The sequence below is a fragment of the Prenolepis imparis genome, unplaced genomic scaffold, assembly GCF_030444845.1.
Source record: "Prenolepis imparis isolate NDT839.2.m4 unplaced genomic scaffold, iyPreImpa1.0 SCAF_161, whole genome shotgun sequence".
Taxonomy (NCBI): domain Eukaryota; kingdom Metazoa; phylum Arthropoda; class Insecta; order Hymenoptera; family Formicidae; genus Prenolepis; species Prenolepis imparis.
The window spans coordinates 62,207-75,463 of record NW_028141319.1 but is presented as its reverse complement, the minus strand read 5'-3'; the positions used below and the strand labels follow the sequence as shown (position 1 = coordinate 75,463).

At 36.5% G+C, this 13,257-nt stretch overlaps 1 protein-coding gene across 1 annotated transcript; it reads left to right on the top strand.

Moving 5' to 3' along the window:
* Window positions 1-2,088: 2,088 nt before the first annotated feature.
* Window positions 2,089-6,058, top strand: LOC145947843 (uncharacterized). Its single transcript, XM_083057616.1, has 3 exons — window positions 2,089-3,596; window positions 3,778-4,171; window positions 5,894-6,058. Exons 1-3 carry the CDS (start codon window positions 2,089-2,091, stop codon window positions 6,056-6,058), a joined length of 2,067 nt encoding a protein of 688 aa, XP_082913742.1.
* The last annotated feature ends 7,199 nt before the right edge of the window (window positions 6,059-13,257 follow it).

Here is a 13,257-nt window from a genome sequence, read left to right as displayed (position 1 = left end):
ATGTTAATTGATTTTGGTGCAACATTAACATAAGATTAGTATTAAATAAATTTGTTTAGTCCAAAAGTATTATAACACATACATAACTGTTAGAAATTAATTGTATTTCGCGCCTCTTCCTCGAAGAGGATAAGGAGAACCGGGAGCTACGACGAAAAATTCGACGATTGGAGGAGAAACTAGATCGAGAGAAGGAAAAGCGGCGTAAGTAAAGGAACTAATCTCACTTTAACGCCCGCGGGGCAAACGAGACTTAGACGCTTAACTTTTTGAAAGTTCACATACCACGTATCAATACAGTGGTTGTGCTAACGATTTTATCGTTATGCACTGCGATTCTGGTTTGATCAGAAAGCAAGTCTTCGTTTGACGAAGAAAAAACAATATGCTATTATGACGGCTCGGGTTTGACCCGCAGAGCTTGTTATTTCTGGCCCTTACCAGAATGCATACTTTCGTTTGACGAAAAAAGACAGCAGACTTGGGTTTGACCCTTGTAGCTCGTTTGTTTATAAAAAAAAAAAAAAAAAATTGGTAATTGTACTGTTGCTCTACAGGTAAACGCTCGTTGTCTCGACTTTCGCCGAGACGCTCGGCGTCTCGAGGACGCTCACCGACCAGATACTCGTCGGAATATTCGCAGTATCGAGATTGCTCACCGTCCCGATCGTTCAGGCGCTCACCAGCTCGATCCCCATCAAGCTACTCGTCCACTAGACGTTCAAAATCGGGAGATCGTGCGGCATCTCGATCTATATCGAGACACGCGACGCCAAGCATCATACTAGGAAATACTCTCGATAAGGCGAGCGTGGACGACGCAGCACAGGTTCTGGCATCCGCCAAACCGTTAGAACAGAAGGAGCCTGAAACAATACCGGCAGGGCCGTCGAACGACGTTTCGCAAACGATACCAGAACATGAAATCGAACTTCAACAGGAAATAGTAAGCGTGATTGGGGCTCGTCTGGAATCGGACAAGAAGACCGCTGCTGCGGTCCATAAGAATGTAGCTCTTCGCTGGTCGGAAATTTTAAAGAAAGGACTCCCGCCAGAGGAAGTCAAGTCACTTTTGGAAAAATATCCGATTCCAGAGAATTGTAGTTTTATCTCTGTCCCAAAGTTAAACGCAAAGATCACTGCTGCTATACAAGAAGCTGCAATTAAGAGAGACAAACGCATCGTCGAAAAACAGGAACGTATTGCTGCAGGTCTTGGTGCAGTGGGAAAAGCAATTTCAATCACGCTCAAGACGGATATTCCAGAAAAACTCGAATTGCTCGAAAAATTAAGCGACGGTGGTAGGCTTCTCGCCTCAATCCGCAGGGAAGAGTCTCTCGCTAGAAAAAATATTATTCTAGCTAATCTAAATTTATCTATGAAAACCACACTCTCAAACACGTCGGTTGACGAGTGGTTATTCGGAGGTAATTTGGAGGAAAAAATAAAATTGGCTCAAAATCTAGAAAAGACATCAAAAGTCTTGAAACCTCCGACAAAGCCGTTGCAACAGAGAAACCCGCAGAAAAATACAAAAAACTTGAAAGGCCCGCCACGCCAATCAACATACAAGAGTCGAACGGCGACGTCAGGCGGGCAACGCAAAACATCTTCCAACAGCTCGGACGTGAGGAAGTCATCTCATCGCAGGGAGCCGACCCGTCACTACAGGAGACGTCATTAGACGCATCGACAAACGTAGGTAGACCAGCTGGTAGACTAAAATCCTTTTTTAGAGCGTGGTCAAAAGTAACCAACGACCCGGTGACCCTAGAATGGATTCAGGGTTACTAAATCCCCTTCGAATCACCGCCGAGTCAAGTGAATTGTCCGGTCGAACGCACATGGTCCGATCATGAGAAATCATTGATTGAAAAGCAAATTAATAAGTTAATTGTTAAGGGAGCGATTGAGAAATGTTCTTCGTCAGAGGGCCAATTTCTATCAAAGATTTTTGTGGTCCCTAAACCGGATGGAACACATAGATTAATATTGAATCTTAAAAAACTTAACCAGTTTGTTACAGCGGAGCATTTCAAAATCGAAGACTGGAAAGTCGCAAAGAGGCTAATCAGTCCCCATGACTATATGGCAACATTAGATTTGAAGGACGCGTACTATCTCGTACCCATCGAAAAGGAAAATAGAAAATTTTTGCGTTTCCATCACAGAGGCGAATTGTTTGAATTCACCTGCTTACCTTTCGGTCTAAACGTAGCACCGTGTGTTTTTACAAAACTTTTGAAACCGATGGCAGCATATTTGAGAAAACGCGGTCTAACTTCTGTTTTTTATCTAGATGATATTTTACTTATTGGACGATCTTACGAGAAATGCGTTAATAATATTCGAGAGACGACCACGCTGTTACAAGAGCTCGGGTTTATAATTAACGAAAAGAAGAGCCTTACAGTCCCAACTCAGCGGTGCAAATATTTAGGATTAATTTTTTATTCAAAAAAGATGTCTATAGAATTACCGGAAGAAAAAATACGTCGAACCGTGGATTTATTGAATAAATTTAGTAAAACATCACGTTACACGATAAGAGAATTTGCAGCCTTCGTGGGCACGTTGGTCTCTCGGTGTCCGGCTTTGAAGTACGGGTTGTTTCATGTGAGAGGCTTTGAAAAGGAAAGATCTCGCGCGCTGGAGATTAATCATAATAATTTCGATGCAAAGATGACCCTCTCAGCAGATTTAGGCGAAGATTTTGCGTGGTGGAAAAAGAATATTCAGTTCGCGAGCGCACCAATGACCGAACCTAAGTATGAGCTCGAAATTTTCTCTGATGCGTCTCGCACAGGATGGGGCGTTTTTTGCGAGAATCAACGTAGTCATGGGTACTGGAAGGCTGAAGATTTGGACTCACACATCAATGTACTAGAACTAATGGCGGCGTTTTTTGGTCTGAAATGCTTCGCAATTGACAGACGACGTAGTAATATCATGTTACGTATGGATAACACAACGGCAATTGCATATATCAACCGCATGAGGGACAGTCGTTTTGAAGATCTTAGCTCCCTTGCCAGAGAAATTTGGCAGTGGTGTGAACGGAGAGAAATTTGGATTACGGCGTCATATATCCGCTCTAGCGAGAACGTTGAGGCAGATCATGAGTCACGGAAATTGCAGCCGGAAACAGAATTCGAGCTTTCCGATAACGCCTTCCAAAAGATCGTCAAAATTTTTGGACAACCGAAGATTGATTTATTCGCCTCAAGGGCGAATACGAAATGTCATCGATACGTGTCATGGCAGAGAGATCCCGACTCTATCGCCATCGACGCTTTTACACTGGAATGGAAACGGTGGTTTTTTTACGCCTTCCCTCCTTTCTTTGTAATTTTAAGAGTCTTAAGAAAAATTGAAAATGAAGGCTCGAATGGCATAGTGGTCGTGCCATACTGGGAGGCCCAACCGTGGTTTCCTCTGTTTTTGTCCTTACTCGATGCTGAGCCCATTATTTTCCAGCCGAATAAAAATTTGATACGATCTTCTTACAGAGAGGCACACCCTTTGTGGCATCGTCTTTCATTGGTGGCCGGCAAGCTATCCGGGAAGCCTTCCGAAAAGAAGTTCCACTGGAATCGGTGGATATTTTAATAGCGTCTTTATCAGAATCATGCAGTACGAGTCCGGTCTCAAAAAATGGTGGACTTTTTGCACAAACAAAAAAGTTGACCCTTTTTCTGGGGCTACGAACAACATATTGTTGTTTCTCACGGAAGAGTTCAAAAAGAGTGCATCACTCAGTTCATTGAACTGCTACAGGTCAGCGATTTCTTTAATTGTAAGACCGGAGTTGGGGAAAAACGAAAAAGTCCAGCGATTTTTTAGAGGTGTAGCAAAATTGAGACCGGCTGCTCCCAGATATGACTCGACTTGGGATCCTCAGATTGTTTTAAAATATTTATCGAGTTGGTACCCAAATGAAAAACTGAATTTGGAATGTTTAACGCTGAAACTAGTGACTTTGTTGGCCCTAGTTACAGGACATCGTATACAAACCTTCGCGCTGATTGATATAAGAAATATTTACCAAGCGAACGAGAATTCGTTGGAGATAAAAATTCCGGATACAATAAAGACATCCGGCCCCAATAAGAAACAACCGGTGTTAAGGTTACCGTTTTTCACTCGAGACAAATCCGTCTGCGCAGATACAGTATTATTAGTATATTTAAAAAAAAACCCAAGATATACGCGGATCGGTGAAGAAATTATTTATATCATTTAAAAGACCATATAAAGCGGTAGGCACACAGACGCTTAGTCGGTGGATAAAGAAAGTTATGTTCAAAAGCGGTATAGATGTCAATATTTTTTCGGCGTATAGTACGTATACGGCGTATAGTTTATTTTATTTTTTTTTTGGCTATGTTAATACTTAGGTTTCTAATACCGCTTCTGCAAATTGCGCGTTTTCCGCGGTGACGCAACGATCATAAAATCGCGCAAAAGTTTCAGAGTCTTTTGACCAACCGGCAGTTTTTCGTATTAAATCGATATTAACGCCCTGTCGTTTTGCTGCCGACGTCGATGCATGGCGTATGCATCGACGTCGGCAGCAAAACGACAGGGCGTTAATATCGATTTAATACGAAAAACTGCCGGTTGGTCAAAAGACTCTGAAACTTTTGCGCGATTTTATGATCGTTGCGTCACCGCGGAAAACGCGCAATTTGCAGAAGCGGTATTAGAAACCTAAGTATTAACATAGCTAAAAAAAAAATAAAATAAAATAAAATAAATAAATATTAACATAGATTGTAACATGGTTAACATTACAGTTGACCACGACAAGTTAATAGGATAGAACCCCTTTTCCTTTTTTGCTCTTGTACGGCATTAACTAAAATAAAGTTTTTTTCTATACTGCTGCCGTAACTGGCTTTAAACGACTACAACTATGATCTCGAGGAAGAGGCGCGAAATACAATTAAGGATTGAACGAACTTACCTAAGTGAAATTCAATCATGATTGTATGAGGCGCCTCTTCCGAAGAGATCAGTCCCTCTCTCCCATCCATCTCGAGGGAGATACCCAGATTCTACGTTACGGCAGAGCTTTAAAGAATGAAGATAGATGCGAATACGCAAGGGGCGCGTGGACCGCGCCACATAGGGAATTTGACTTTCCCTAGCTTTGAAGACTTGTGGCGACACTGTGAAAGTGGGAGGTACTACAACTATGATTTCTTCGGAAGAGGCGCCTCATACAATCATGATTGAACTTCACTTAGGTAAGTTCGTTCAATCCTTAATTATATATATATATATATATATATTTTTTTTTTTTATTTAATAGGCAAGAATTTCGCAATATTTATAATATGCTGAAACCTGGAGGATACTTCTATGCAATGATGGTTATAAAACATGATGCGTTTAAACTTTATGAAATATTACAGTCGCACCCATCTTATGGCAAATACTTTAAGGTACATATACATTTGTTAATATTTTAGATATTATTTTCTAATTGTAAGTCTCCTGTTACATATTTTTAATTATTATTTTTATATTTTCATGATACATGAAGAAATATACGTCGAAATTTCATGACGCACTTGATGCTAAGTCAGATATAAAACAAATGCTTAAAAACGTGGGATTTGAAATCAAGAAATGTCGTTTTACTTTTGATGTGGCACATAAATCAAAAGATTACATTATACGTAAGTATTTTAATTTTTTACCATACGTATATTAAATATAGATATTAAAATCTTATCTAAGAAATCAAATTTGTTTTAATGTAGCTATTTAACGGTGGTGTGAATTATATTATCAGTAAATCAATTAACTTTTTATGTATGTATGTATGTTTTTCATGAGAATTATTTATTTTACAGCGTATATCTTCTGCGGTCTTCCCTTTATACAGCAACTGAAATCTGAGGAACAAGAAGAGTTGAAATGGCATTTAGAACACGAATGGGATATAATGCCAAAAATTAACGAAGATTTGCCGTACAATTGCCTAGGTGAAAAGAACATTGGCGCATATGATACATTAGAAATATTCGCGTATAAAAGCCCTATATATTAGATCTTCTACATAACAGATTATTATAATATATCATAACATAATAGCTCATCATTATATATTATAACATACAATAATTATCTGTATCAATCAACTACTATTTTAATCTATCTACAATATGAACTTACTCATTTATTTTATGTGATAGTATATACAATGTAATATAATATAATATAATATTCATATAAATAAAAAAAATTTATATATACATATATATAACGCGCTTATTTGCTGCAACAATGACATCACTAAAAAAATGTGATTTTTCAGGAGACATGATTTAATAGTAGTACAAATGTAGCAACTTTTCTCTCTGTATTCAACTCGAAAATTTTTGATTTCTAAGTTATGTCATTGTTGCAGCAAATGAGCGATATATAAATATAAATATATTTATATGTATATAATATAATTGTACATAATATATGATTATTTATATGTAAATCTGATAATATATTACATATGTATTAATAATTGTAAACTTGTATAATAAAAAATATATATATTTTAAAACTGTTTTTATGTAATTTGCAATATTGTTAACTATATAATTTGTAAAGTTGTAAATCTTATTTTATTAGTGCAAATTCTATTAAATATTAAAAACATAAAATACATTACATAAGCACAGGTTAATGAATAATTTGAAAATTTAAAATAATATTAAAATTTTTAGAATAGTTTAAATGTGTTGCGACGTGTTTTCCGCTCGAATCCGCCGTGGTTCGAGGGCACACGGCCAAATTGAAGGTAATCTCGAATAATCGCCCCAAAATGCCAAAAAAAAAAAAAAAGGAAAGAGAAACGGTAGCTCGGTATCAGGGAAAACCCGAACGGTAGCAGGTAATATTGGGCGCCAGGCGCGCGTAATCGCGCTGTCTCAATTAACGCACTAATACGCGACACGCGAATTTTCGGTAGCTCTGCGGAGAGCGACGTTCTCTTAGGGGGAGAGGAATCTGGAGAGAGAGTGTCGTAATAAATCCCAAGCTCACGTTACATATAGAAAGAAAGTAGAACATATATTATACTAAAAAGGAGAATAGCTTCGTTGTACAGTTGTTCAGCATACGCCGGTAACAATATTCGCGACAATAATAACGGAGTAATATAAATGTCGGATTTCTTAGGGGGAATGCAATGTGGTAGAAGGGTCGCAAGGAAAAATGAGAGAGTGCGGCGATAATCAAAGAGATACCGATACTCAATTTTTCGGTGTATGATACGAAGATCGTCGAAGGCGTCCGCGAATTTCTATTCTCGAGAGCCCGAACGGTAGCGCGAGAGCGTCTTCACGCAACGGGTGTACCAAAGCAACGTATCGAAAGCCGTCTTCACAATTTTCCGGTGATCCGGGCCCTCGCTCGGGCAACTCTGACCGTAATCTTGACACGCGTAACAATTATCCTCAATTTTCCCAAACAATAAACACGATACCGACAAAATATACGGACCACTAATACTTTTCATTCGCCCGCTCCCTCCGCGAAGTAACCGAGAATCTACGCACGATACAGCGGGACGTGTAATCTCGATCCGGAAAACGGTCGCTTCGCGTAACCCGAGTTTCTCTTCGGTAACAGAGGTCACCGCGAAAGTAGTGACTTCGGTTTAACTTCCGGACGCGGGAATGATCGCTATGAGGACATCAAAGAAATCACACACACACAGACGGGAATGACTGTCGACGACCCGGCACCTCTGAGTGGGCTCGCTTGTACAAAAAAAACGGAATCGGTATCCGGCCCGCCTCAGTCTGTCCCCGAAGCGAATTTATCTCCAATTTATAAAATTCGCTCGGTAACGATACGGTATTTCGCGAAAATTCCTAATAACAAAACAAACGGTAATTGCCGGTCATACGCCGGATCTTTTCCGCGACCTGAGGCCGGCGTTACTCCGATCTTCTACTTCTACGGGTTACCCCAAGTGGCGGCCTTACAAATTGATGCGCAGTGGTTTTGCCGGCTGTGGTCGTCCCTCGGAAGTCAAAATCTGGGAGGTGCGCCCTCACTCTCGATCTTTCGATCCTCGCGCATCGATTCACGCATTGGCTTCCCCCAACCGATCGCGCTTCCCTCGCTGGGAGGGGTGTTAGATAGCGTCCCGCGCCGAATTCTTCGATCCGGTTGCCCCTCTTCGGTATCGGGGTAGATTTTCTAAACGGTGATTTCGCTGGTAAGCCCGTCTTAATTAAGCCCGCTAATTGCCCTGGCGGTCCGTCCGGCTGGCCAGGCCGACAACGGATCCTTTCCTGGGTCGGCGGGGCGTTCGGGCCGTCCAGGCCGTCCACTTGCCCTGCAGTAGCGGTGGCGGTCCTCGTGGCCTTGCGTCTTTCGGGCAGCCACTCCTCCTTTTCCTTAAGCGTCGGTAATATTGCTGTAAATTTTAAAGCAGCATCATTTCTCGGCGGGAATCGCGCGGCGGTAATCGGGCACAGAAGAAAGAGAATACATGACCTTTTCCGGGAAAAATTCTTCGTGTCGCGCGCGAGAGGCTCCCCCCTTGCTCCTCCCTACGGTATCCAGCATCTTCTTCTTTCTTGCTTTGACATAGTCTTCCTTCCGCCGTTCACTGGGGACCCTATGCGACTCGCTAACTACAATGAACTGTAGACGCGAACGAGACTAAACGAAACAAAACGAAAACGAAAGATGCGAAAACGGTACAACGGCAGAAGTCTGCCGAACAAAAATCGGCGCCCTCCCAGACAAGAAGAGGCGCAACCCACGGACCCCCTCCGCGGTCGAGTTACCGCCCTTGTGATGGACGCGTACCAAAGCGTTACGTCACAGTGTTGACAAATTAAATATATTAAAATAACTGTAATCAGTGGCATACATAAATGCTATATTTAAAGTATACAAATTAATATAAATTTCACGAAAAAGAATTTAGAGAAGTAGCACTACATAATTATGTAAAACTTAATTAAATTTTATTTTTATTTTTACGCATATTAATTCTTCGCTGGTTTCTTTATTTCAAAGTAAAAGATTGTTATATTTTTCTTATAACTTTTGCTATGCAATGTGTGATTCCAGAATATTAATAAGAATAAGAGAATAATCATAAAATATATACGTACACTTATTGAAATAATATATTTATTTTAAATATATTTTTATAATTAACATATTTTATAATTTAATAATGTAGTAGTGAGCATAACGAGAGAGATAGAAATAGCTTGTAAAAAATGCAATTTACGCGCTGCTGCTGAATGTCAGCGTAAACTCACGCAATTTCACTGTCGCGTCAAGACACACATGTAACGTCTCGCTGGATCAGCCGATCTCTTACTTCTCTTTTGCTAATAACTTAAAGATATTAAAGACTATTACTATTATTACTTATTACTGCTACTAAAATTCTTGACCATATTTTTCATTTTTTTATTTTTTTTACTGATTTTGTAATAATTGTTTCGATATAAGCACAGTTAAATATTAATTTTTATTATTTTTTTCTTTTTTAACAATATTAAAAGTAAAAAAAATATTTAATGCCTTAAAAAATATAAGAAAAGTTTATATATATATATATATAATTTATGCTAAATTTATAAAATAACATTGTTTAATTTTCATATTATTTCATAAAACATTTTTTATTTCTGTATTGTTCAGATATTCTCTTCTCGGAAAAATTATTCATTAAAGTCTTCTTAAATTTGGTTTTGTTATATATAATAATAAATTTAAATAATAAAATACAATAAATTTGGCCTTGTCACACACATATAACAAATATTTATGCAGATACAATTTATACTATAAAGTTATTACCACTTATTTTATATATATATATATATATATATATATATATATATTTATATGTTTATAATACAAGACTCTTAACAGACACATATTTTTTTAGAAATTTTAATGCTTTTATGTTTTTTTTAAATTAAAAATAAAGAAAGCAAACCAATATGTTCATCGAAAAAAAGATAGAGCTAGCATTATGTAAGAACAAAGAAGAACAATAGAGAACACTTTTGTTTTAATTGTGCAGTTGGGTAGAAGAAAAAAAAATTATAAAACAATGTCCTTGTAGTCTTTTCGGAGAAAGCATTTTACTTCGCATATCTCTGTTTTTGAATGGTAATATAAAATTAGAACTGAGATTTTCAATATTTATGACTCATGTCGATGCTATACGAAGCATTGATAAAACCAGAACTATATATCGCTCTATCAATCCGGCCTAAAATGCTCTTTGAATTAGCAAAAATATAATTTCTGTTTAACTAATTAATTTATTATATCATCAAATTGGTAAAAAAGAAAAAAGATGCGAAATAAAATAATTGTATATTATAATAAATTTATGTATGTGTGTTGCAATATATAATAAATAAAAGAGAAACATATTATTATACTTATTTAATTATATTATTTATTTTATAAGTATAAATTTGAATTTTTATTTATAAGATTTTATCATTTTTTATTACAATTATTACAATCAATGAACAATAATCATTAAGGACAATTAATAATTAGAGTTATAATAATTTAATAATAATTATAATAATAAAGAATTAATAATAATAATAATAATAATAAAGAAATGCATATAACACTGCTGTTATACACATCAAAAAGGCAAAAGTAAATGATTGTTTATCGAGGACACGCGCGCGATGACTTCTCACTCTTCTTTGAAATTGTATAAAAATCAAAATTTTAAGCTGCAACCGATTACTATAGCGACTTCTTCAGCATCTCTTTTAAAATTTAAACTGCTTAAACTTGAATAATCTACACAGAATAAAAAATAAAAATTACTGTATTAATCAATATTATAATGTTTTGCTTAAATCATGTGCATATATAAATATAATACTAACAAGGGAAAAAAAAGACGTACAACAAATTTTAATGGCTTGAAGAGTACTTTAAAGTTATATGAATAAAATTTTTTTTATTTTGAAAAAAAAATTAAGTGATTGGAGTATTTAAAAAAAATAAAAATAAAAAAATGTTGTTCATATAACTTTAAAGTACTCTTCAAGCCATTAAAATTTGTTGTACGTCTTTTTTTCTACCTCTTATAGTTTACCAGATATATTATATCCTAAAGAAAAATACCGTTTTTCTTTAAAGGGGTGTTTCACCCCTTAAAACTCAATATCCGCACATATAAAAAAATACTTGTCTTTTAGATTTGTGTATTTAACAACATATTTGAAGAAGAATCAAATCGGTTCTGGACAGTTGTGACATGTCCCTTTGTAAGTTCAAATTGTTATTATTATAAATTATTCGAAAAACATACACAATAATAAATGTGATTTCTTAAATCCGGCCAATAGAGCCAAGCACGAAAATTAATTCTAATTTTCCAGAACTGTATCTCTTGGTTTGAGATTACTAAGTTCCATCAATTGACAATCCTCGAACTTACAACGGGAGAATAGGCGAGAAAAATATTGGTCCGAAAAGTCGCTGAAACGGGAATTGAACCCGCGTCTTTCGCTTGCCGGGCGACTGCTCTTACCACTAAGCTATTCAGACCCTTTCGATCCTATATTTTTCATTTGCCTTATAATGGATGTTAGTACGCGGATTTCGGTGCGTTGATTCCATGGGCGCCGCGAGGGGGGTGCAAGGCGGTGCACTTGCACCCCCCTGGCCCTGGTCTATGAAATAAGTAGGGAAGGGACAGAGAAAAAAAATTCAGTAAAAAAAAGAAATCATGTAATATAAAATAATATCGATTATAATTTTTTTAATTGAACAAAAACTCAATGCTTAAATATTAATTAACATTTGTAATAAGACTTTGGGAAATCAATTTTAGAAAAATCAATGTTTGAACAAAAACTTGAGCCGTCTTGGTTGCAATACTTGTAAACTATTAGTCTGATTTCCGATGATGGATAATTAACATCATAAAAGTTAAAACTGACTGGCTGTGCTGATAACTATATGATGTAACAATAACTTGACCATATTTATAGTTTATAGTAATTATAAAAACTACTTAATCCATTCGATAATTTGCACAGAATAGAAAATAAAAACGTCTGATTTAATCATTATTATAAAGTCTTCCTTGAATCATGTACAGTATACACTTATTATATGTATATGCACTGTTATTATTAATAACAAACATTTGTCTGAAAACTTAAGTTCAATATTTTCGTAAATTCGACATGGAAATACTATTCAAATATAAAATCTTTTGCTAATTGTTTAATTTTTACATTCATTCAGAATTCATACTTATATTGTAACAAATTATCAATTACAGGAGAATAAAGTACAACATATCGCGTTTTTGTACATGATCGTATTTTGTTATATTTACTAACAAGTAAAGTTACCTTTGTGTTACTCACCGATTTTGATGAAACTTGGTATACTTGTAGAGTAGTCAAAAATAATAGACACGTATTTTTTTATATCGGCAATGGTGCAATTTTAAGGGTTAAAATTCACCCTTATATTTATAAGCACAAATAAGTAACTCGTTGCATTTAAGCTCGGTATTAAGTTATTTTTTATTTTTGGAGATTATAAGAGATTTTCATGCTGCTAAAAGCAAATCCAATGTAAAAATTCAAAATGGCGCATCCAATATGGTGATCTGATAAGTCAATCTTATCTCGCTCTTTGCCGAACTTAAATTTAACTCATTATATACTCGTTATATGTTGTTGTGCCGCCGTACGGCACTGGGGTTGCGCCGAGTGAAAAGGATGAGAATCCTCGGGTCGCACAGGATGTTGCAGGAACCAAAAGATGTGGATAATTAGAAATATACTCTTTTATTTCAATTTAATTGAGTTTTCACTTTATTCTCGCCCTTCTCTCGTTTTAGAGGTATTCTTATAGTAGTCGGTTGTTAGTTATTAACCGTTTCGTATTTACTCTGTTTAATGATTCGATCTTTTATTAGCGATTACGTTACTTCTGATTTGGATCTTAATTTGCGACTGATTTCACGGGCGGGCTCTCCGTCTTATATCTTCTGTTGTTCTTTGATTTTCAACAGGCGGAGCCCTTGGAAACAAGTCCCCGATTGGTTAATAATATTCACACGTTTTTGGTCTAAATGCAAGCGAAGTAGGTCGAAGTCCCAGGCCTTTGCTTGCATCTCGCGATTTCCGTGCTTTGCGCGTGTTTCGCTGCGTTAGCGTTTGGCGAGAGCGCTCTTTTATAGGCAAAAATGTTTTACTGTATTCTATA